This window comes from Paramormyrops kingsleyae, chromosome 13 (assembly GCF_048594095.1).
Source record: "Paramormyrops kingsleyae isolate MSU_618 chromosome 13, PKINGS_0.4, whole genome shotgun sequence".
NCBI lineage: Eukaryota > Metazoa > Chordata > Actinopteri > Osteoglossiformes > Mormyridae > Paramormyrops > Paramormyrops kingsleyae.
The window spans coordinates 28,611,528-28,633,412 of NC_132809.1; the positions used below are offsets into that span (position 1 = coordinate 28,611,528).

General features: G+C 42.2%; 1 protein-coding gene and 1 long non-coding RNA gene across 8 annotated transcripts; one reads left to right on the forward strand and one right to left on the reverse strand.

The window, feature by feature from the left end:
• The first annotated feature begins 1,630 nt into the window (after nucleotides 1-1,630).
• Nucleotides 1,631-7,651, forward strand: LOC111851958 (uncharacterized). Its single transcript, XR_002840138.1, has 4 exons — nucleotides 1,631-1,766; nucleotides 3,353-3,399; nucleotides 4,243-4,357; nucleotides 7,518-7,651. It is a non-coding gene; the product is annotated as an uncharacterized lncRNA (long non-coding RNA).
• On the reverse strand, nucleotides 7,016-21,885 carry LOC111851957 (two pore channel protein 2-like). 7 transcript variants are annotated; one of them, XM_023827347.2, is made up of 26 exons: nucleotides 21,786-21,885; nucleotides 21,554-21,714; nucleotides 20,970-21,025; nucleotides 20,804-20,880; nucleotides 20,402-20,579; nucleotides 20,150-20,266; nucleotides 19,776-19,882; nucleotides 19,237-19,309; nucleotides 18,505-18,604; nucleotides 17,528-17,593; nucleotides 17,264-17,328; nucleotides 16,585-16,706; nucleotides 14,894-14,975; nucleotides 14,705-14,791; nucleotides 12,669-12,788; nucleotides 11,966-12,025; nucleotides 11,661-11,789; nucleotides 11,017-11,066; nucleotides 9,981-10,080; nucleotides 9,688-9,759; nucleotides 9,459-9,532; nucleotides 9,022-9,100; nucleotides 8,529-8,611; nucleotides 8,170-8,251; nucleotides 7,980-8,065; nucleotides 7,016-7,741 (listed from the first exon to the last, which is right to left on the reverse strand). In XM_023827347.2, exons 2-26 carry the CDS (start codon nucleotides 21,681-21,683, stop codon nucleotides 7,663-7,665), a joined length of 2,274 nt encoding a protein of 757 aa, XP_023683115.1. In that variant the 5' UTR covers nucleotides 21,684-21,714; nucleotides 21,786-21,885; the 3' UTR covers nucleotides 7,016-7,662. The 7 variants fall into 7 exon arrangements, 6 of the variants coding, with proteins under 6 accessions (XP_023683115.1, XP_023683119.1, XP_023683118.1 ...); XM_023827351.2 differs by lacking the exon at nucleotides 21,786-21,885 and adding an exon at nucleotides 21,254-21,288 and having other exon boundaries at nucleotides 21,554-21,688; XM_023827350.2 differs by lacking the exon at nucleotides 21,786-21,885 and adding an exon at nucleotides 21,229-21,288 and having other exon boundaries at nucleotides 21,554-21,656.

Consider the following 21,885-nt stretch of genomic DNA (forward strand, 5'->3'; position numbering starts at 1 on the left):
GCTGGGGCAGTGAAGAGAAGGGGCGGTTTTTGTTTTCCTGAAGACACGGCATCAGCTCTGACTGGCTTTATCACAAGGCCCACTCGCTGACATACAATCCTGTACTTTGACACTGCCTACAACAACAAAATCATGATTTGGCTGGAATAAACGGGGATAGTGCATAAACAAGATAAGCATTGTTTTCGATGAGGAGATTGGATTGTGGAATGGAGTGTTTGCTGCAAGGCAGGGTAGGGTGTTCGTGATGTTGTCATTTGTCACCATAGGATTACGGGTCAGAAATGTGAAGAACTTACTGGTTTTCACTTCAGGCACCTTTCCCACAAAAGAAAAAAAAGGACTTTTTGGAAACCTGAAAGGGATCGACAGGAAGAATGCAAATTACATGGAAACAAATGTAAATTCTCTTTCGCTACTTTGAAAACAAGTTTCATCTGGAGCCCTTTCAGCCACAGTTCACTTGCTTCTCAAAATACAAACCATAGCTGTACATGTCTCTACACTAGGCTGAGAAAGCCATTAAGTGCTCCACTGCTCCACCTGCAGCAACAAAGGCCGCACTACTGCCATCTAGTGGAGATGTCCATCTTGCTATTTGGCTCTGTTAAGATGTTCAAAGAACCCAGGATGATTAATCCCTTCCTTTCAGCTAATCATAGAGCCCAGCAGCTGGGAGTTCTTGAAATACCAATATTGATATACCAATAAAATGACTCTAGCTACCCCCCCTACCCCCCCCCCCCCCCCATTCTACCCACCTCACCACCCACATAGACAAAACTCCTTTAGTGTTTTTCTCTCTTTCTGTTCCCCTGGCAATGGGTCTTTCTTTCCTCTCACCTGTATGCAAATTGTCGATTCACAGATTTATTATCCGGGAGGGGTGATGATGGCTCTAGGATGTTATTGGGGCTTGGCTTCCCCAGGAAAAAACACACACACACACACACACACACACACATACTGTACTTTGATCACAAGTTAATTTTTACTGGAAACTGGGCTGATCCAGATCTCTTTCATTTGCCTGGCCTGTGGGACACTTTGAACTGCAGCTTTTAGTAAAAATAAAAATGAAGGCTCTTCATTGTAGCTCTGCGCTCCAGCTTTGCTCTTCCCAGCTGTGGAATGTTAACAACCCAACAAATGATTACATGACAAAGACCTTTAAGTGAAACGAAATATATATTATTAGTGGGGGAAAAAATGTCTTCCACATAATGTAAAAGGCTTTATCCATAGCAATGGACAGAGACCATAATGCATGCTGCAAGATTCTCTTGACAAAAAACGGCAAAATATTACACAATGACTACAGCTGATTTGAGGCTATTACATCCTTTCCATCCCATTATTGCTGCTGTCCAGCGAAAAAGTGATTTTGGACTTCAGGTGCATCATTCAGACCGAAGTGTAGCTTACGGAACTCTTAAGTATTGCCTATTATAAATTCCGCCATCTCGCTTTTGGGTAAGTTCAGAATTTCAAAGAAATAACTGCTCCCACCCCAATGCCACCTCACTGGTTGCAGATCACAATGGGAACATGGGAAGGCAGGCCGGCTGGGCGGAACCGGAGCGTCCCCGGCTTTTACAGCACTTCTTATCCTTGCACCTTGAAACAAAACCAACAAACGGAACAGGGATGGGCAGCCGATAAACCCTCACCTGGCAGACAGGTGGTGGGGGAGAGGAGGACGGCAGCGGCAGCGACTGCGGGAGGAGGCTTAACGGCTCGGCTTATGAGCTCCATCTTAACAACAGGTAAAAGGCCAGACCTGGACAGACAGGTGCGGCTTCTTCTATCGAGGTGGTGGAGTGGGAGGGGGGCTCTGATTGAGTTACTCTACAGTAGATAGGTGCTGGGGGGTGCGAGGGATGGGCCACGTAATTACAGGGAAGTTTTGGGGAGCAGGATGGCAGGGCGGGGAGGGCTGAGCTGTTCCTTCTCTGGATGCCTTCTGTTGGGACCCTGCCTTGATGTGAAAGGGGTATTGTTGTGGGTCATGACACCTTCCCCTTTCTGCCACTCCTGCTGGAGAACAAACTACCCCCCCCCCCCCCATTACTAGCACCAATACGACCATCCCACCTCCTCCCAGTTTCAAAGACAATTGTTTGCTTTTTTTAATGCTGAGATTTTACACCTACCTCCAGCCCTTTAATTATCCGGAAATCAAATCCTGATATTCCAAGACTGAAACCCAAGAACAAGCTCCCCAGAATGTGTTTTCGAAGAAGGTGTGTGTGGGGGGGTATTTCCCATGTTCAGCAACCAGCCACAACATGGATATGTCATATTAAAGGACACAAACCATCAGGTGTACCATCAGAAGTGTGTTTTCTACAATAATGACTTTTCGAAATAAGCAAGAACACTTTGAGTTCACACACTAGTGACATCTAGTGCTTAAAACAAATACACACAGCAGTGAGATATACTAAACATTAGTAAATACTTTTCTCAGCTGCCAATAACCTAATAAACTAAAAGGAAGAGGGACCAAGTCCACATTTATGTTACATATCGTGTATATTTAGCAAGTTGTAAGTGGCCAAAACTTATGCTAAACACTCTTATCTGGGGAGAAAGCTCTATTAAACTTTTATAAGCCAAACTATCACTATCACAGTTCTTGTGTCATATTATACAAGAAAAAAAGGGAGGTAGGAATTGAGAAAGGCAGGGATTCCAGAATTTCAGCTGTCCATTCGTGTGCATTTCGTAAGGTTAGAGCAGCAGCTGGTTCATCAGTTGAGCATACCTGCCAGTGTCAAGCGTGATAAGAACCTGCCTTGAAGGGGAATACCAGACCCAGGCCGTTGCCAGGGGCAACGAGACAGCTGCACTCTAGTTAGGTCAACGGCAGAGTGGAAGCAGGTGACAGTTTGTGGGACCAGGGGAAGGAGAAGGTGCACAGGTATGTCAGGAAAGCCATCTGTCGATTGATTTCCCATTTCCTCTCACACGAACAATGCCAGAGACCAGGTGACAGCACTGTGGCTCAAGTCAGAAGAGACAACAATTAAAATCAAAGTTACAAATCATATTTAAAGCTGCTGTTTGTTAAATTTGAAAGAAACTTTCTTTACTACTGCTTTCTTAAGTTGAGGTGGATTGAAACCCTAATCCCCATATTTTCAATGCACATTTAATAGGGCATGTCCTCGTTTACACCAAAAATAAAACCACAATCCGGGAACATTCTTCCTAGGCGAGTTGGTTATCCCCGCGTGCCAGAACTGAGCTGATATGCTCAGAATTCTGTGGGAGTGAAACGTTGGTTGCATTGAATGACTTTGTGAATTCCTTACTTTGTTTTCAAGCTTTTTTTTTTTTGTTTCTTAAGACGATGGGAGAGACGTGTAAATTGCACCATGAGAAGCATGATAAACGGTGAGAAAAACCTTAGAGGCTTTGACGCTGCCACATCGCCTCTATGACATAACCGACATCCCTGTCATCGCCCACATTCCGGTTCACAGGGATAACCTGCCTCAACGTGCCATCAGCCAGGCGACTGAGACACATTGGCAGGCAGCTTGGTCTGTTCTTACCTTCTCTTCTGTCACTCCTCATTGTCACAGAATTCCTCTTGCCTGTCTCAAATGACAACTACAGCACTTATACTGTGATAACGGGCAGAGGCGGCCAGTGAATTGAGGGCGTCATAGGTACAGACAGCTCACGGCATTGACTCAGAGTGAGACTGACATACAGATGGATATTTAAAAAGTGTTCACCTGCTGGCCTAAATGCCCCTATTTTCTTGTCACTTAAAGTGTTAAATTGAAGAATTACATGGGGTCTTATGGCTTGGCATACTTTCTGCTTCCACACTTCTTGGGGTTTGAAGGAAAGTCCCATTATGCTCATACACAATCCTTCTTGTGCTACTACTAATAATATGAATAAATGAAACAGCTACACTGAGAAATTGTAGTACTGGCTGGCATAATCGATCTGCAGATTTTATCCCAACCCAAAACCAGCAAATATACTGATTTGTGATTGGCTGAGTGGGAGTCTATCGGGCTTGGCATTGTGGTACATGGAGGTGACTTTATTGCATCAAACGGAAAGGTTAACAACCAGCAAAAGATAAGCACCCCTTTGAAATGTGGCTCGGCTCTGAAGTTTATTCACCTAGCCCACTCTGTGTCCACCACCCGTCATCCGAGTGGTATGTTTATTTGCCTCGCCTTCTATTGACTCTTGCTTTCTCCCCTACCGTGCCAGCTGCAGAAATCAGGCTGCTGCTTGTGAAAGTCCGACCATGACATACCACATGTTAAAACTGGTCACTCAGCAGGCCGGCCGGATTCCGCAATGCTAAAAGCCCATTTTGAGAAAGGTGAGCATAAAAACATTCATCTCATATGCTAGCTTGGCATGCACTGTCAGTCTACCCGAGGTTCCGCAGCATTCCAAGCTTGAGTATAGTGGGGGTACCATTAACTCTTTAGCTCTGGGTCTCATAGATAAAATCCCATCTACTAAACAGCATGAAATTAAGTGGGGGCGTTATTTCTCTCTTCTTACCCCAGATCCATGCGAACACCTCATAGCTAGCTCACTATCACCATTCATCCACATTATCTGTCAAACAAACACACCACGGCCATGACCCTGTATTAAAACAGGCTTGTGAATTTAGTTTAAAAATGAAATATGCATTACTCCATAGTAGTGGTATTATACAACGACAGTATCCTGACTAACAGGGACTAGCAGGTAACTTAGCGGTCAAAGATTGGGTTTAACCAAACACTAGTTTAGGGCGGATCCTACTGTTATTCCCTTGAGCAAAATCTTTAACTTGAATCGTTTCAGTAGACACCTGCATCAAAGGAATGAGGTTAATTTAACACTTCAAGCTATGGGACTCTGGATGAGCTAACTAGTATGTAGGACGATGGCTCACACCCACAGGATTGTGGGTTAGAATTCTGCCCCCGCTCTGGGTGTGGAGCTTCGCCTGCCTTATGGGTTATCTCCCACAGTCCAAGAACATGTGGTTTGGTAAACCAGTCCATAACTTGCCCATAGCCTGCCAGTGTGTGCCTCGCGATGCACTGGATTCCCATCCAGAGTGTCCCCTGCCTTGTACTCAATACTCCAGGCCCACTGTGACTCTATGCCGGGTAAGGGGAATGGACGATGTACGGTCGGCATACTAATGTAACTGGAGTGAGGTTGAAACTATGAGAGCAAAGTGTTGTGAGTGGCATTACAAAAATGACCTCAACAGGACAATTTCCTCACCTCCAGAAGAGGCAGACTTATAGAAACTGAGCACTAATTCACTTTCAGAACGCTCCGACTTCGAGTTGATAATCAGCTTGTAATGCAGCCCGTAGCATCTATTAATGGATAAACAGATATTTATAAAGAATGCAAAACCTGTTCTGTAATTATCTGATGACATTTAAAATATAGAACTGGATTCAAGAAGCAATTGTGATATCCTGTACTTACATGTTTCATAAATCTTTAGAAAAATTAGTATAGAACAGAACAGAGAAACCAAGAACAATGATAGACAAAGCACTTTAAGGACATCATCATCATACTCATGGGCTATGCAGCACCATCTCCATAAAATCTCCTTTCCACTGGCAATCAGAAACCAAGCTGTACCTGAGCTGGGCCATGAAAAAGAGGCTAGTTACAGTGCGGTTCCAGTGCGGTTCAGTTTTCCACTGCAGAAATGTCGGCTCGGTAAAAGCATTACCGGTTTGGAGAGCGAAAGTGACGTAAAACCGAGGGGATGCATATTTACTGTTCACACTGTATATATCATGATTTACTATGTGCAGTTAATATTTTTTATGTGTGCTAATTTCCACTAGCGCGTCTGTGAGAATCGCCGAGTCATGCAAGTTTCAAACGATAGACGAATTATCATTCTCTTGTGTAAATTTGCATTACGAATCTGTCGAGCTGTTCTGTAATATAGACGCTCCTCTACTTGTGAACTTTCAACTTACAAACTTTCAGACATATGAACAAAGAGGACTGTAAGTATAAATTGTGTTCATTGGGCTCCAGTTTCCTGTCCGCAACATAAATTTTTTTTTCTGTGCGCCAATTCTGGGTAGTACGCCTTCTGGCCGCTACTCCCGCCGCGCAGCAGTGTAGCGTGCGAACTCCCAGCATCCTAGTTCTTTGTACTTCCGTATACCCTTAAAATGATGCTGAATAACGACTTACGAACATATTAGGTAATGAACGCCCGTTTGGAACGTATCTCATTTGTAAGTAGGGGTGCGTCTGTACTTTTTTATATAGGTGGTTGGACATTTTCAAATTCGGGAATGGATCGCGATGTGCAATATTAGTAATAATTAATAACATATAGAACATACGTGTTTTCATTCAGATAATCCACGCACAGAGCATTGGTCGAAATGCATGGAGATACCAATCAGATGGTGGTGATGCAATCAGCTTGGTTTAAGCACGCTTTCGGTTCTGCTAGTAAGCAGGGCCGTGTCAGCACGGGTATGGGTCAGGTATGGCTCGCACAGTTTGCAATGGAAAACTGTAAGTTTGCATTACGGGTCAAGTATGGCTTGGTTCCTGGAGGCAGTGGAAAAGCACCACATGTCCTCATCAGATCTTACTCACTTATACTCTGTCTTGTTTTGTAGTGATTTCATAAACATTTTCTAATTTTGATTAATTGTGAATTGAATCGCATACTCATTCCTCCATGGTTTGACTGAATCACTGGTCAGGCAACCCCCTGCACTAAGCCAGTGTTTCCCAACCCGGTCTTCCGGGACCCCTAGACAGTCAACATTTTTGCTCCCTTTCAACTCCCTTAAAAATGTGGACTGTTTGGGGGTCCCCAAGGGTCGGGCTGGGAAACACCACACTAAGCATTTAACACATTATTAGACATTTAGTCACTATTTAACTTTGTGGCAGTTGACCCATTCTCCAAGCAATGACCACCTGCATCTGTAAGCATTCTTATCAGCTGTCATTGTCTCTACTGAAAATATCATTCACTTCCACTCTTTAATATGAGAACAAACAATAGTAGCAATAAACTAAAATGCAATGAACAACAATGTAAACCAAATAACCTGTCACACAACCTCGAACTTAATCACTTGCTTGTTGTATAAACATTAAGAGGCACACATGATATGAACAACTTTGCCTGTTTTATCAGAATATGTAATGAAGTTTAAACACACTGCACAAAAACAATTGTTCGTGCACAACGATAAAATAATAATAATAAAAAAATAAAATAACAGATCTTAACTTGTTTAAAGCTCAGCCAACAAATGTTTTGGAGGACCACAGACTGACTGTTATGTGTTTTGGTTTGCAATGTTTGTTTGGAAACAGTGAAAGCGTAAAATAATCTGAACAGCTCAGGAGGTTTTTTGAGGCCAGAACAGATACTACTAAGAGGAAGGTTACATATGTGAAGACATGAGTCCTTAAACATCAACTGTCTTGGCTGCCATAGTGCTGACACAAGCTTCTGCTAATAGGGAGGGAGGCAACCGTTATTCTATGGATCAGCACGACGCCTGTGTTCCATGGAACAAGTCCGACCCGTCTGAGAAAGTGACAGGCCAAGAGGAACGCCCAGTGGAAGCGAAGGAAGCAAGCTTGTGAGATCGCGGCCAACTGCTGTCACTGGATGAGATGTAGGTGTGGGTGCTGGAGCAGCCTGGCCGCAAGTTCCTCCTCTGTAGGTTCTTGTAAGTCTCTTCTGAGAAGCAGTGGGAAAATGGGGAATAAAATGAAAATGCATGATTAAATACCTGCCGTCTACCCATATTTTACATATTTCAAGTAGAAGCAAGTGCCTTGCAAGTGTTTCTTGAAGAGTGAGTGAAGCTGTGGAGATGAGTGTAAAGATAAAAAGGCAACCAAAAAAGTGTCCACACAGCATGAACATATGAGCCTAGTGATACTCTAATGAAGACCCAAAACCAAAGCAGACTGACCGGAACATGAGCTGAACCGAGCTCTCGTACTTGATCCTCTCCACGTCCAAACAGTCTTGACTCCGATCCCACTTGTAAGTAAAGTTCTGGTTGTGTAGAGAGACAGGCCATCAATGGTTTTCAAAAACAAATGAATCACACGGTAGTAACATGACTGGCTTTATTTCAGTCAACCTTGCGGAAAACATACCTCCAGAATCAGGGCTACAAACAGATTCACCCACATGACAGAGGAAGTCAGCCACCAAGCAATGAAGTAGACCTTTGACCATCTTGCGGGCAGAAAATGGTCAGATCAGAACTTATTTATTCACATTATTTAAATACTGACTTCATAATTCTCATACTGGATGGAAGTTACAGATTTGCTACAAGTAGCAGCTGGCCAGAGATTGGTTCCACATTCTGGCCAAACTAAACTGTCCTTTTGAAAAATCCAAATGTCACTGAAGGCCACAAAATGTGTGGAAAACTTACAGTTTCATACAGGATGGAGAAGACCATGAAAGCACTCTTTCTGCTCAAGGCCAGGAACCTATGCATCCTTACTCTGTGGTGTGTTTGGTGTAGGCTTCCAAGAAGACGTGCCAGTTGTTCACCACCATGACGTTGTAGAGAAGGACAAGGGCAGACTGGGCCCCAGATGGTGAAGGAGAGGAAGAAAAGCAGACATTACTGTCTGAGATTTTGACCTACATAAACCATTCCTTAGCTTGACTGTTTTTTTACAAGACCCATCTATCTTATTGGTACCTCCCAGGATTTAGCTCTGTCAACACAGACAAGAGTAATTGCAGTAATTCCATTCACTATCGCGTCGCACACGTAGAAACGTGTAGCATCAGGAACGTTTACATGCATTTTTCACGTTTTTGGTTATGCATCAGCTACCGGCACGCAATAAGGAATGCATGCGGGAGACACGGCCCCCTGAAGCGGCTGTGCAGATGAGAAGACGTGGCTTCCCTTCACCCAATGTCTCCGTCAGCCTGCTGCAGGATTTTCGCAGGTCGGGTGATTCACGCTCGGTGGCAACACTCACCGCAAAGTCGTCAAAGTTGTTCGGCCAGTAGCCCAGCTGCTCGTATGACCCGCATTCCGCGCTGGAGTTAGATGACGAGCTAGTGGAAACCATGGAAAACATTTATACGTTCATGCTTTCTGCAAAAGAAAAGCTAAAACTCGGCCTGAAAATGGCCAATTTTGAAAAAAGTTAATAGCAAGTAAAAGCAGCTTTAGAAAAAAAGGTTTTGATATGTCAAAGTAAAATAATGAAATGTTTTTATTACCTTTGGAACATAACATAAAGCAATTACATCTCTGAGGACAATAGTGAAGATGTAAAATATAAAGAACTATACATATATAATTATACACACACACACACACACATAATATATATAAGCACACATGCTTCCATTGTCACCTGTGATTGGTCAACTAGACATTAAATCGACAGATACGGCAAAGCAGTCTCACCTCACATTTGCTGGTGCTGTTATTGCCTCATGGAACAGCCAAATACCAAGAACAGCATACACATAATACACGGCCTTGAAGAAAGAACAGAGAGGATAAAACAAGAGCCGATGATACCACAGGAACAAAGCGCCACTTTAAGATAAATATGTTTAATAGGAGGACTTATCACTTACTACACTATCACTTACACTAACACATAGATCAATGGCTAAAGGAAATTGCTCACCAGTAAGATTCCAGCAAAGGCCCTAAGGTTTCTCACCAGATCCACCAAGGTACTGGCCACAACAGCCATTACCTGTTGAAAACAATGTACAAAATGAAAATCAGCTCAACATTTTCCCAACATTTACATTTGGGATGAACTGACTGAGAATTTTTCTAATGAGAAACGATGATAGTCAACATTTTTTTATTAATACAATTAATTAATACTCTGAGTCATTAGCGAGTGTCCTCGATTGGCTTCTAATACTACCAATGTAATGGGTCCTTTATTGTGCTCTGCTCTGTGATCACCTTGATTTTGGGAATGATCCGGAGGCAGCGGAAGACGATGAGCATGTTCACCATACGCACGATCTCCCACAGGGACGCCAAACCTGGTTGAGGCAGGTCCCTGAAACCCGAACGTGCGACAGGCCTGTTATGGTGCGACAGGCCTGTTACGGTGCTCACGCACCAGTGCCACTTGGACACTGGTTCACACGAGATAAAACGCACGTGCCAAGCTGCTTACAGGGACGCGCTTGGGATTTCATCACAACTGGGCTGTAAACTGTACATCTCTGGCAGACATCTGACGCTTTAATGCGCTGCTGTAAGAACAGACACGCTGATGCCATGAAGGCATGTGACTTGTAGGCCAAAACCACATTTTAAGTAGAACCGGTCGAAGGACATGTGGTGCACCAACCCTGTCCGAGGGAAAGTGAATTTAGCTGGCGAAGTCTGTGCCCCCTCAGAAAATGGTGCCCTAGGCAGCTGCTTATATCGCTTAATGGGTCAACAGGCCCCAGAGTTCTGAAATCAGTTAGATCTACTCAGATTTCAAATGAAGCCATCAGCATTTCAATAGCAGTAAATTTATTATTGTTTTTCAACTATAAATCAGTCTTAATTTGTAACTCTGTGAGAATCTGTCTGTCGGACTGGCATCCTGCCTGGCAGAACCCCACCTTACGCTCTATTATTACCTGGCATAGACTCAACGTCACCACAGCCCAATTTGCGTAGGTGGCAATTGGAAATGGAAAGATGGATGTTCAACTTCAAATTTAGAACTTCTGTAAGTGATGACTTTTACAGTCCTCGTCCATGCAGCCAATTTCGTAGGTCAAGTAACACCATTATGAACATGCTTGACTTGACCCTTTTGGAGGAACTGAATTCACTACCAGTATATAGTAATTATTATTTTCATTATTACTCATGCCTTAGTACAGTCATACATCTTTAAGTAGAATGAAACAGAAAGTTCCTTGTACATATTCTGCAAGTTTTGGCAAGAAAATTTAAATACATGAATACATTTTATGTGAGAAAAAACACCTACCACTTCGGGCATGAAAATCCATACTTAACTAATATGAACATCTGGAGAGCCTAGAAAAAAACAGAAATAACTCCGTACAGGGTTCCCCCAGATCTGGCAGAATACATTTCCATGACTTTTCCAAAACTTTTCCAGTACCATATGAAAATTATCCAAAACCCACAAGTTTGTAAAACTGAAGTAGATAGAATAGTATTTGTATAAGGTAGTTAACTACTGACTTCCGCTCGTACATTTCCGTTAGCGCGTTGCGGAACGAAGCGGGAAACAAAAATGAACAAGGCTAGTTTCCAAAACTTTTCCTCTCTATCCAAGAATTACAAAACTTATCCAGGGCCTGGAAGAATTATTTCAAAATTCCAAAACTTTTCCAGGTTTTCCATGACCGCAGGTACCCTGTCCATAACCATCAAAACCATCATCACATTACAATCCTAAAGAGTATATTATTTTTACAACAACGAACATGCAAATGAACATAAAGAAGAAGTATGTTAGTGGCTGTCAGAGTCTGCTAAAGCTCACTGACTGTAACACTAGTAGGAGTTAATGAATTATTAGCACTGTGACTGGTTCAGAACCAAGTGTGGGTACCGTCAAGTACTTTTCAAAAATACAATTCTATGAAAGAAATATGTCCATACCACGAGTGAAAGTGTCAGCAACCCATCCAATATGTTACTTCTGTAAAACAAATAGCCCCTCAATCCAAAGGCAACTATCTTCAGGACCATCTCCAACAGGTAGAATATCACAAAGGACAAATTGATGACCTTAAACAAAAAGGAAACAGAAGCAATTTCATTAACAATTTATTTAAATCAATTAAAAACACATTTATTCTTCTCAGCATTTACACATTGTTACATCTATAACACCAGCAAGAGATTTTCGCTGTACACATTTGTTTCTACAAGCCAAAACAAATTAAAATCTATTCAGAAATTACCTCCAGATAGTATTCACTCCAGTCTGAGATGGACTTTTCTGAGTCAACCACCAGAACAGTCTGCAAGACAATTCATATTAATTGCTCTGTCAATAATGACCTCTGCAGTCGATGTTACACATTTCCACAAGGTGGCACTGTTGTGCTACTTTTAGTACAGTCTCCTGTATCTACCCCTTATAGTCCAGCTAACTGGACATGAATGGAGGTTTCTTATTAGTTGAAATTTCATTTAAACGGTACAGTTATGCATGTTATCAGGTGTATAAAGCATAAATAACCAGGGAATTCGCATTCCCCTTGTTTTATTCTTTGACCTTTCTCTGAACACAGAGATTTATCCTGAGTATTCTACATGGTAGGACCATGACACTGATTAAGTTTGCATGCCCAAGCACTGGGTGCCAACCAGGGCTGGAATGGCATTAAAAATCTGCCCTGGACTTTGGGGTCACCCAGGCCTGGTGCCAGGAACCGTGATTGGCGAAACATCCAGAGCTGATTAAACTGCAAACTACTAAGCAGGCTATCAGATATAAAATGCTTTTCAGCTGTACTGCACGTGAATAACCCAGGTCTGAGTTTGTGTGCCTTTATTTTTCCTAATAGTTTATTTTAAATGTCTAACAAATATTTAACAATATTTAGGCAGAGTCAGAATTTAATGGAAAAATACGCAGCCCAGCTGCCTGTACAGACTTACAAAGATGCAGACGACGTTGGCCAGAGCCATAATGTTGCCAAGCAAGGTCATGTAATAGTGACTAAACAAAAACTGCAGCGTCTGCATGCAGCGGAGTCTGTACTCTGGCATCGGGGGCGGCTGAGGCAAGACAGAAAAAACAGAAACAGCATTACCATGTGGATCTCATTAAAATGTGTGAAATCAATCCAGAAATGAAATTTAACTTGCACAAGTACACTGGGATCTATTAGTTTTCACGTAATTTCATCTTGTCCTCTTTATATAGAGGTGAGAGTGAAGCGTGCCCAGCTAACAGGGAACATTCTCATAACTTTAGCCAGTGAAGGTCTTCTCAAAGTTTTTAAGTGTATACCTATGCATGATGTGTAAAGTTAGAGTGGTACCTACTACTATTCCATGTCCTTCGTTTATCTTCAAATTATTACTTAGTTGTAGTAGTGAGATAATGTTTTGGCAAAATCAGGAAAACCGGACACTGAATGTTTCCATACTTCAATCATAACATTCGGAAAACATTGCGAGAACAAAAAATTATTGGGGTGGGGGGGTCTGAGCACAGGGTCAGCCATTCACCCAGAGCCCCTGGAGTGTTTTCTGTGGGATAAGGGCCTTGCTCAACGGCCTAAAGGAGACATGGCTGCTCTTTGGAGCACAGGATTCAACCCAGTGGCCTTCTGATCACAGGCACAGAGGCCTAACTGTGCGCCACAAACCACCCCCGACCAGGAAAGCTCCAGCCAGCCAAGAGTGAAACCTGGAAACTTCTGATCCACAGTCAGACGCATTATCAGTAAAATATAATGCTTTAGCTTCAATTCAACTAAACTTCAAATTTAGAAGCGAAAATGGTAGATTACCTGGATACATATGCTGAGGAATAGCCAACATAGATTAAGGAGATGTAGATCCTGTTCGACTAATCTACTTGAGTTTTTTAGAATTAGAATTTAGTAATCACACCACAGTGCACAACAATGAAATGTGTCCTCTGCATTTAACCCATATGTGGCATTGTGACATAGCAGGGGGCAGCTAATTCAGCGCCCGGGGAGCAGCACCTTGCTCAGGGTACCTCAGTGGTGCCTTGCTGGACAGGGATTCGAACCTGCAATCTTTCAATTACAAGTGTGCTTCCCTAACCATTAAGCCACCACTGCCCACAACAGAGTATATTGGCTATGAAGGGCAGCCACCTGTTGCGGTGCCCAGGGAGCTGGGGGTTAAAGGCCTTGCTCAAGGACCCGCAGACTGCGTTCAAACTTGTGACCTTCGGATCACAGGCACACAGGCTCAGCCAACTGAGCCACGTGTTCAGTGGGCAGCTACAAGAGAAACTGAAGAAGCTACAAGAGAAATTGATCACAAAAAGGCCTATGAGGTGATCATCTTAGATTTCCAGAAGGCCTTTGATGTTATTCCCAACAAACGGCTCCTGCTTAATTCCACTTAGAAAAATGTGTGCAGGTTTGGTCACCTTACCATAAAAAGACATTGCTGCCTTAGAATGTGTTCAACGTAGGGCTATAAGAATTATTCCTGGTTTTAGAGGAATGTCTTATGAGGAGAGATTAACTGAGCTGAATCTGTTTACCCTCAAGCAAAGTGGACTAAGGGGGGACATGATCCAGCTATATAAGATTCAAACGGGTCAGGATGCTATTCAACAATACAGTTACTTCAATATTATTTCTAATACAAGAACGTGTGCTCATAGGTGGAAATTAGCAGAACATTTTAAACTAGATTTGAGAAAGCACTTCTTTACACAGCATGTGGTAAGAGTATGGAATAGTCTTCCTGTTACTGTAGTGCAAGCTAAAACATTGGGTTCCTTTTAATTAGAGCTAGATTTTAACAACTATGAACTATTATTTGAGTTTTCCCAAAACGAGCTTGATGGACTGAATGGCCTCCTCGTTTGTAGATATATTGTATTCTTATGTAAAAACATTTCAATATAATGGCAGGAATAGACCAGGTCTTGACTTCACTACAGGTACATGGAATACTGTGGTGGGAGCTCTGGGCACAACCTCTTTTATCCTGTCCCTCTCCAAAACATCAAAGAGGTTCTGAAAGGTCTGGCTCTGGATGCGGCGCTCTGTCAGCTGCTGAACCTCCTGGTGTGAACGAGAGGGACAGAACAGAAGTCAACTTGGTCACAGAGGGATGAAGAGGCTGGGGGACTCTGGGTGCAGATGATCCCACAAGGTCCTCCTCACCGTCATGATGGCGTGCTTGTAGTAAGACTCTGCCTGCACCTGCTGCAGCACCTGCTCTATGGTCTTTACCTGTACACCTCCGCTACAGGACCGAAGGAGGAGAGGGCAAGGATATCAGCTTACAGTCATATTAGACAGTCAGCTCATTATCTATTAGCCTTTTCCATAGACTACTGATCAACATGAAGTGGAAAAGCTTCTGGGGGTCAACAAAATGGCTCTATTTGAATACAGCCAGCTCTTAATTAACATAAAACAGACTTGATAAAATCCAGACTTATAAAAAATATCTAAGATATATGGACAAAAGTACTGGGACACACCTCTTAATCGTTGAATTTAGATGTTTCATTCAGACCCATTGCCACAAGAGTATATACAATCAAGCATCTAGCCATGCAGTCAGGTTTACAAATATTTGTGAAAGAATGGGTCGTTCTGAAGAGCTCAGTGAATTCAAGCGTGGTGCTGTCACAGGATGCCACCTCTGCTATAAGTCAGTTCATGAAATTTCTTCCGTTAGATATTCCATGGTCCACTGTAATTGGAATTATTGCAAAGTGGAAGCATGTAGGAACAACGGAAAGGCAGCCACAAAGTGGCAGGTCACATAAAGTAACGGAGCGGGGACACCGAGTGCTGAGACGCATAGTGGGTAAAAGTTACCAACGTCCTGTTGACTCAAAAACTGCAGAGTTCCAAACTTCCTCTGACATTAACCCCAGCACAAACACTGTGCACCGGGAACTTCGTGGAATGGGCTTCCATGGCTGAGCAGCTGCATGCAAGCCTCACATCACCAAGCGCAATGCCAAACGTTGGACGGAGTGGTGCAAAGCACACCGCCACTGGATTGTGGAACAGTGGAAATGTTCTGTAGAGTGACGAATCTTGTTTTTCTGTCCGGCAGTGTGAAGGATGAGTCTGAGATTGACAGATGGAGGAGAACACTACCTTCATGAGTGTTCTGCATACAAAGCAAGATCCATAAACACATGGTGTGGAAGAACTTGACTGGCCTGCACAGAGCCCTGACCTCAACCCCATCCAAAACCTTTGGGATGAACTATAACAGAGATTGCAAGTCAGGTCTTCATGTCCAACATCGAACATCAATGCCTGATATCATAGATGTTTTCTGGATAAATGGGCAAAAAATTCCACAGACACACTCCAAAATCTTGTAAAAAGCCTTCCTAGAACAGTGGCAGCTGTTACAGCTGCAAAGGGGGGATCAGCTCCATATTGATGCCTATGGAGTTAGAATGCGATATAAAAGTTCCTGTAGGTGTAATGGCCAGTTGTCCTAGTACTTTTGTCCATGTAGTGTATATAGTTTATGGAAGTGCTAATGCAAAAAGGCAACATACACCTGTAAATAAATTTACACAAAATGTTCACTTTTTTCATTGATTTATTCTGATGATTGGTTCTTTAATACATAATACTAGTATATTTTAGCTTATGTGTGCTACAAGGTGTCTTGAATGGTATAGTAACATAAATACATAAAATGTGACTTATGTAAGGGTTGCAGAGCAAATAATATACAGAACTGCCTGTATATTAAACAAGCATTCCATTGTTAGGCAATAAACTAGCTATTAAAACATCAAATACGGTGATTAAAAGAAACATGCTACAAACAGAAATGGGTATCGGCTTTTGGTGAAGGGGGCCACCAATCTTACGCTTGCTCATTTTCACACGCCTTTTCCAGGCCCTGGTCCTCAGCCTGGCCCCTGCAGCACAGGACCTCGAAGGCCGCCCGGATGCCAAGGCGCCTCCTCAGCACTGACTCTTGCATGGACACCTACAGGGAGACATGGACATCTACAGGGAGACATGGACATCTACAGGGGGACACGGACATCTACAGGGAGACACGGACATCTACAGGGGGACACGGACATCTACAAGGGATCCTCAACGTATGGGACACAGTTTCTCATTAAACACCAGTTTGTTAACAGGCTTGCTCCATTCTGGTGGGTTCTGCACGTGTACAGTATGTGATTCACTGACATTTTTCTTGCTATCAACCATGGCCTGTCAGTGGCGTGGTAGCTTAGTGGGTGGCACTGTAGGCTCAGATCTCACCTCTGCTCTCACCTTTCCTCTAAGTATTCAGGTGTTTTCACATAGCCCATAGTTACGTAAACTAGGACCACTAGTTGCTAATTGTGTATGATTGTGCACATGCACCCTGTGATGGCCCAGCATTCTGTCTGGGGTGTATCCCAGTCTTCTGCCCTATGGTGCCAAGGACAGGCTCCAGACCCCCCTTACAAAGATAACATGGATGGACAATGGTCTAGAAATTTTGATTGTACCTATTTTTAAGAGAAGATTAAATTGATTTAGGCTTACAAGTAGATATCCCCTGAACTGGTTGTAGATAATGGCTGTTAAGAGGTTCATTATCAAGTAGGTTCCTGAAAAAGCAGAAATGTGCATTTAGTTGGACAGAGAAGGTCAGAGAAATCACTGTGCAATAATAAACAAATAAAAAGGTTATAGATTGCTCTTTACTTTTGATGGCAAATACAATGATTTCTTTTGAATCATTTGACACTGGCTGGTTTGCAGCTGCATGTAGGAACATTTGAAAAGTTTACGGTATCTCTAACTTACCAATCACACTAAAGGCGATGAAGAAGATGGCATACAGTCGGTTTAAAGAGTATGCCGGGGTCATCACTGGCCACAGGAAAGCAAGAAGAGACTTTGCATAAATGTTTGCTCACTGTGACCAAAAGCCACAAACTTTTGAAGAGAAACATTTGCAAAGCAGCAACTGAAAATCCAAGGCATAGCCTGTATTTAATTTCCCATTGGTTTTCCAAATGTTCCCCTCTTCTCTCCGCTCTGAGCCATGTGGCCCAAGATATCATCATTTGGATCACAACATCATGACCATGGTCAGAACAGGTCCATGTGAACTCAAGGATTCAAGGGTTTTATTGGTCACATGCAAAGGCATACAGTCAGACCATAGCCTGCAGTGAAATGTAAGGTGGTCAACTCTCCCATATAAACAATGACAGCAGAAAGACACTTAAAGTAGCAATATGATAATTACGACATAGACATGAAAGTTACACTGAAAAATAGTTATACTGAAAGCAAAAATAAAAACGCAGAAGTTATGCTGTAGAGTAAATAGGCCTGACACAGTCCAGCAGTCTGACAGTTGTCTCCACCAGCTCGCCCCCAGCTTCATTCTGACCCCTAGCCCACAGCTCTGACTTCATAATGACTATGCCTGCTCATGACTGCCAGTCTCTTCACCATAACAAAGCTGTTTATGTATTCTCCACAACTTTGTCACTTAAAACTCTCCAAATACTCCTTTCCAGAAGGGTAACTCTGTGAGTTGCTTTACTGGAATAATCAGGGTAATATTTTCCCCAATGCTGGTAATTACAGGTCTTTCTGGTTATCCATGCCCTTTGGAGAACTACTGGCAATCACTGTAAAGTACTTTTTGGTTGTAATAGTGCTACACTGAAAAGGACTGATTTCATTATAAATTCAGTCTTTAACTGTATAATTTATACAAAGAACACTAGGAGGCCACGAAGGCGAAGGAGAACTGAAGGAGTACTCACCATCTGGGTTATTCGCGGTGGTGAGGAGCACAAGCAAGGACGACAGGGACAGAGGTAAATTTCTGAAGTAAGTTTCCCATTCTGCGTTCTCCTCTGATTTCTAGGCGAGAATACTTCAAAAATAGTCTCTGATCTGTATGTAGGCACCGCACAATTCAACCCACTGCAGTACATTCCAAAATAAGCTGGCATTTCCACTTTTGCTAGCTTCTGCTCATTGTGGTCATCCACTAATCCATACAAACACAACACAAAACAAAATGTACTACAAAGTCAGTTGTAATCAATATACAGATGCTCCCCGGGTTACGTTGGGGTTACGTTCTGATAAATCTATTGTAAAGTGAAAGTGTCATAAGGTGAAAATGCACACTTACTGTACATTAGCCTACAGTGGGGCAGAATCATTAACACAAAGCCTATTTTATAATATAGTGTTGAATGTCTCATGTAACTTACTGAGTAATGTACTGAAAGTGAAAAACAAAATGGAACACCCATCGTAAAGTTGAAATATCATAACGTGGAAATATCGTAACCCAGGGAGTGTCTGTAAACATTAAGTCAAGAAAATTGTACCTTACAATTATTATGTTGTACACATTTTCTTCAGGTGATTAAGGTAATTTTTTACTAGGTGCTTTTTAAACAGTACCCTTTGTTATGTTGTTATGTCATGCTATGTCACGCTATGTCACACTATGTAATGTTATGTGTGCTGGCCTCTTTTACCTCTCTCTTGGCAAACAGCAGCATGCCAAACATGGTGAAGAGACACAAGTGGAGAGCCAGAAGTAGGACCACACTGAACAACAGGAGAGATTGGCTGATACCCACCACAACATAACAGCATCATCAAATGTAAGCATACAAACATCATCGTAATGTCACATGCATGTACTATAATAAATGGGTATAGGTTGATGTTAAATTAGGGCAATTGCAAAGCTTATGTACAAATACATAATCAATAACTGAAGCAGGTGCTACTTGTGTAACATACAGAAGATTACCAAAAAATGTGAGCACAACAACATACACATGACCACATACTGTGCAATTTCAAGATACAATAAATTTCCCTTAGGTCTCATTTTATACATCAAGATCTAAGTTCATAACCAAGTAGAACATGCTAGAAACACATACATGCAAAAGCCTAAGATTATCTAGTAATAATAGCAATGATTAGGTTTCTCTTCTTAATAATCATTCATTCATTCCTTCCTTCTTCAACATTTTACAGTTAGCCATGAAAAAACGAAAGTTACCTTGCAATTTCTGGCAGAGTTTTCTTGAGGCTTTTTAATGTCTTCTTCATTAGTGATGAATTTTGAAGGAGAAAGAATGGACGAAATAATCGTCTGACTCTTATGTTCTGAAATATATATTAAAAAGAAACATGCATCGACACATTTCTGACTTTTAGACAGACGGCGCTCTCGGGACTTTTCTGATGAAGGATCGGCAGAGAACACAAACTGAGTTGCTCTTTTATGACACCCATGTGTAAAACAAAGGGACACATTGCTTTGGATAAGTGTAGTAAACCGTACATTAAAGAAATTATTTTGTCAGCCAGACAGACAATACATTCTATTCACGTTTCCACTGATGACAAAGACAAGTAAAGCACCTTGCCTACCTCACCACAAACCATACTGAGTGATACGATCAAGTCCATTAAGGACCCCGCGATAACCACCGTATAACTAATGAGCCACTTATTCTTCTTGAACTCCGTCCAGCCAATCAGATAACTCTGCCAACAAGAAGGGAGAGATTAGAAAGTAATCGGTATCTATATGGAACTGGAGAGTCTGATGACAGGATCAGAGGCAGGAATATGAACATTCCAATCTACGTCTAAACTCTCTTTAAACGCTGAGCAGCTGACCTTCACTGTTACATCAAAGGCAAAGATGATGAGGAAGGCCGTCTCGATGCCCTCAGTCAGGCCACAGGGGGGTTCCCATGCAGCCTGTCTGTAGCGTGGATCAGAAGAAAGGGACAGGGACGAGGGCCTCTCTACAAACGCCAAGCCGAGGATGACGGCGATGGCCAAAATCATTCCCCTTCATGAATCACCAAGTGTTGGAAGAGCAACAGGTTACACTGAGGAGCTGTCATTAAAAAATCATAGGCCTACTATGTATAAGCTACATAAATATCCTATTAATTCCTGTTACAAGGAATAAAATCGATCAAAATGAATGCTTTAATGATTTAATTTTTTTAAATAATATGAAAACATGTTACCTTCATAAGGAAAAGCATTTGATAGCTAGACAGATCTCACCATTGCCAGATCCAGGAATAATACCATCTGTAAACACGTAGTGATTTCGAGTCCACGCGATGATTGATTGAACGATACTGTAATAGATATTAAACTTTTAATAATGTTCTCAATGCGATCATGTATATATATTTTTATTTAAAGCGTACAAATATATAATTCATACATGTATTGCATCTTCGATAAAGACAACAGCGCGCCGGATATAGATGTCGTCTTCATCTTGAAAAAGAGAAAATAAACTAATTAATTATCAGTTTAATGTAAGATAATATATCTCTAAAACACGCAAACATTACTGAGTGAAGATGATGCATTTTTGAGTGACATAATCACCATCACAGATGTCGCAAACATACCTACGGTTACAAAATTACTAACTATACATTCATGTTGAAAGAGACAGCTAGGTAAAGGTCACCTACTTAATGTTATTTTCACATAACACACCATAAGTACTGCACCCTGTCATCCGCTAGATGTGCCTGTTCGTTAATAAAATACGCGCGTTAGGACTGTATCTATTATTGCCATTTAAATACATTTAACAGCTACACAATGACCAACCCTGACGCTAAAATCATTCAAAAATCAAAGCTTCCAGTTCCATATGCACTTCTTAGTTAGCTAGTTTACACTTGTTTGGCTATATACTGTAACTATCAAAGTATTACGTTTCTTTCTTTCTTATTTCGTTTTGACAAATTATGCGTTTTAAAGTCTACAGTTTGCAGATGAGAAATGACTCACCCCCCTCCACTTGGTAGGAGTCCTCGCCTGGCTTAGATGACCCGCTGAGTGTAACGGCTCCCGGGGCAGAGCCGTAACTAGCGGCTCTCTGGTTGATGCTCTCGGTAAGTAGCGGCTCCTTTTCCATCATATCAGTTACTTACGGTGATTTTCTTATCCCCCTTTTTTAAATAAGTAGAGTTGGGACACTGGCCTGGACACCGTAAAGTGCGCATATGTGTGACAAACTGACCTCAACTTCACTTCCTAGCAGATCTGCCGTATCTCTGTTTCTACAAGGCGACTCCGTCCTTCGTAACATGACTCAAAGAAAGCGGTTTTGCGCGCGCCTG

Bases quoted from the DNA above. Each gene is read 5' to 3' on its own strand.
- LOC111851957 (XM_023827347.2), bottom strand. From the start codon at position 21,683: ATGATGGAAAAGGAGCCGCTACTTACCGAGAGCATCAACCAGAGAGCC. The intron at 14,792-14,893 runs GTGAGGAGGACC...CGTTCACACCAG, and splicing joins ACAAGCACGCCATCATGACG to GAGGTTCAGCAGCTGACAGA. The intron at 11,067-11,660 runs GTATGGACATAT...GTTTTTTTCTAG, and splicing joins TGCTGACACTTTCACTCGTG to GCTCTCCAGATGTTCATATT.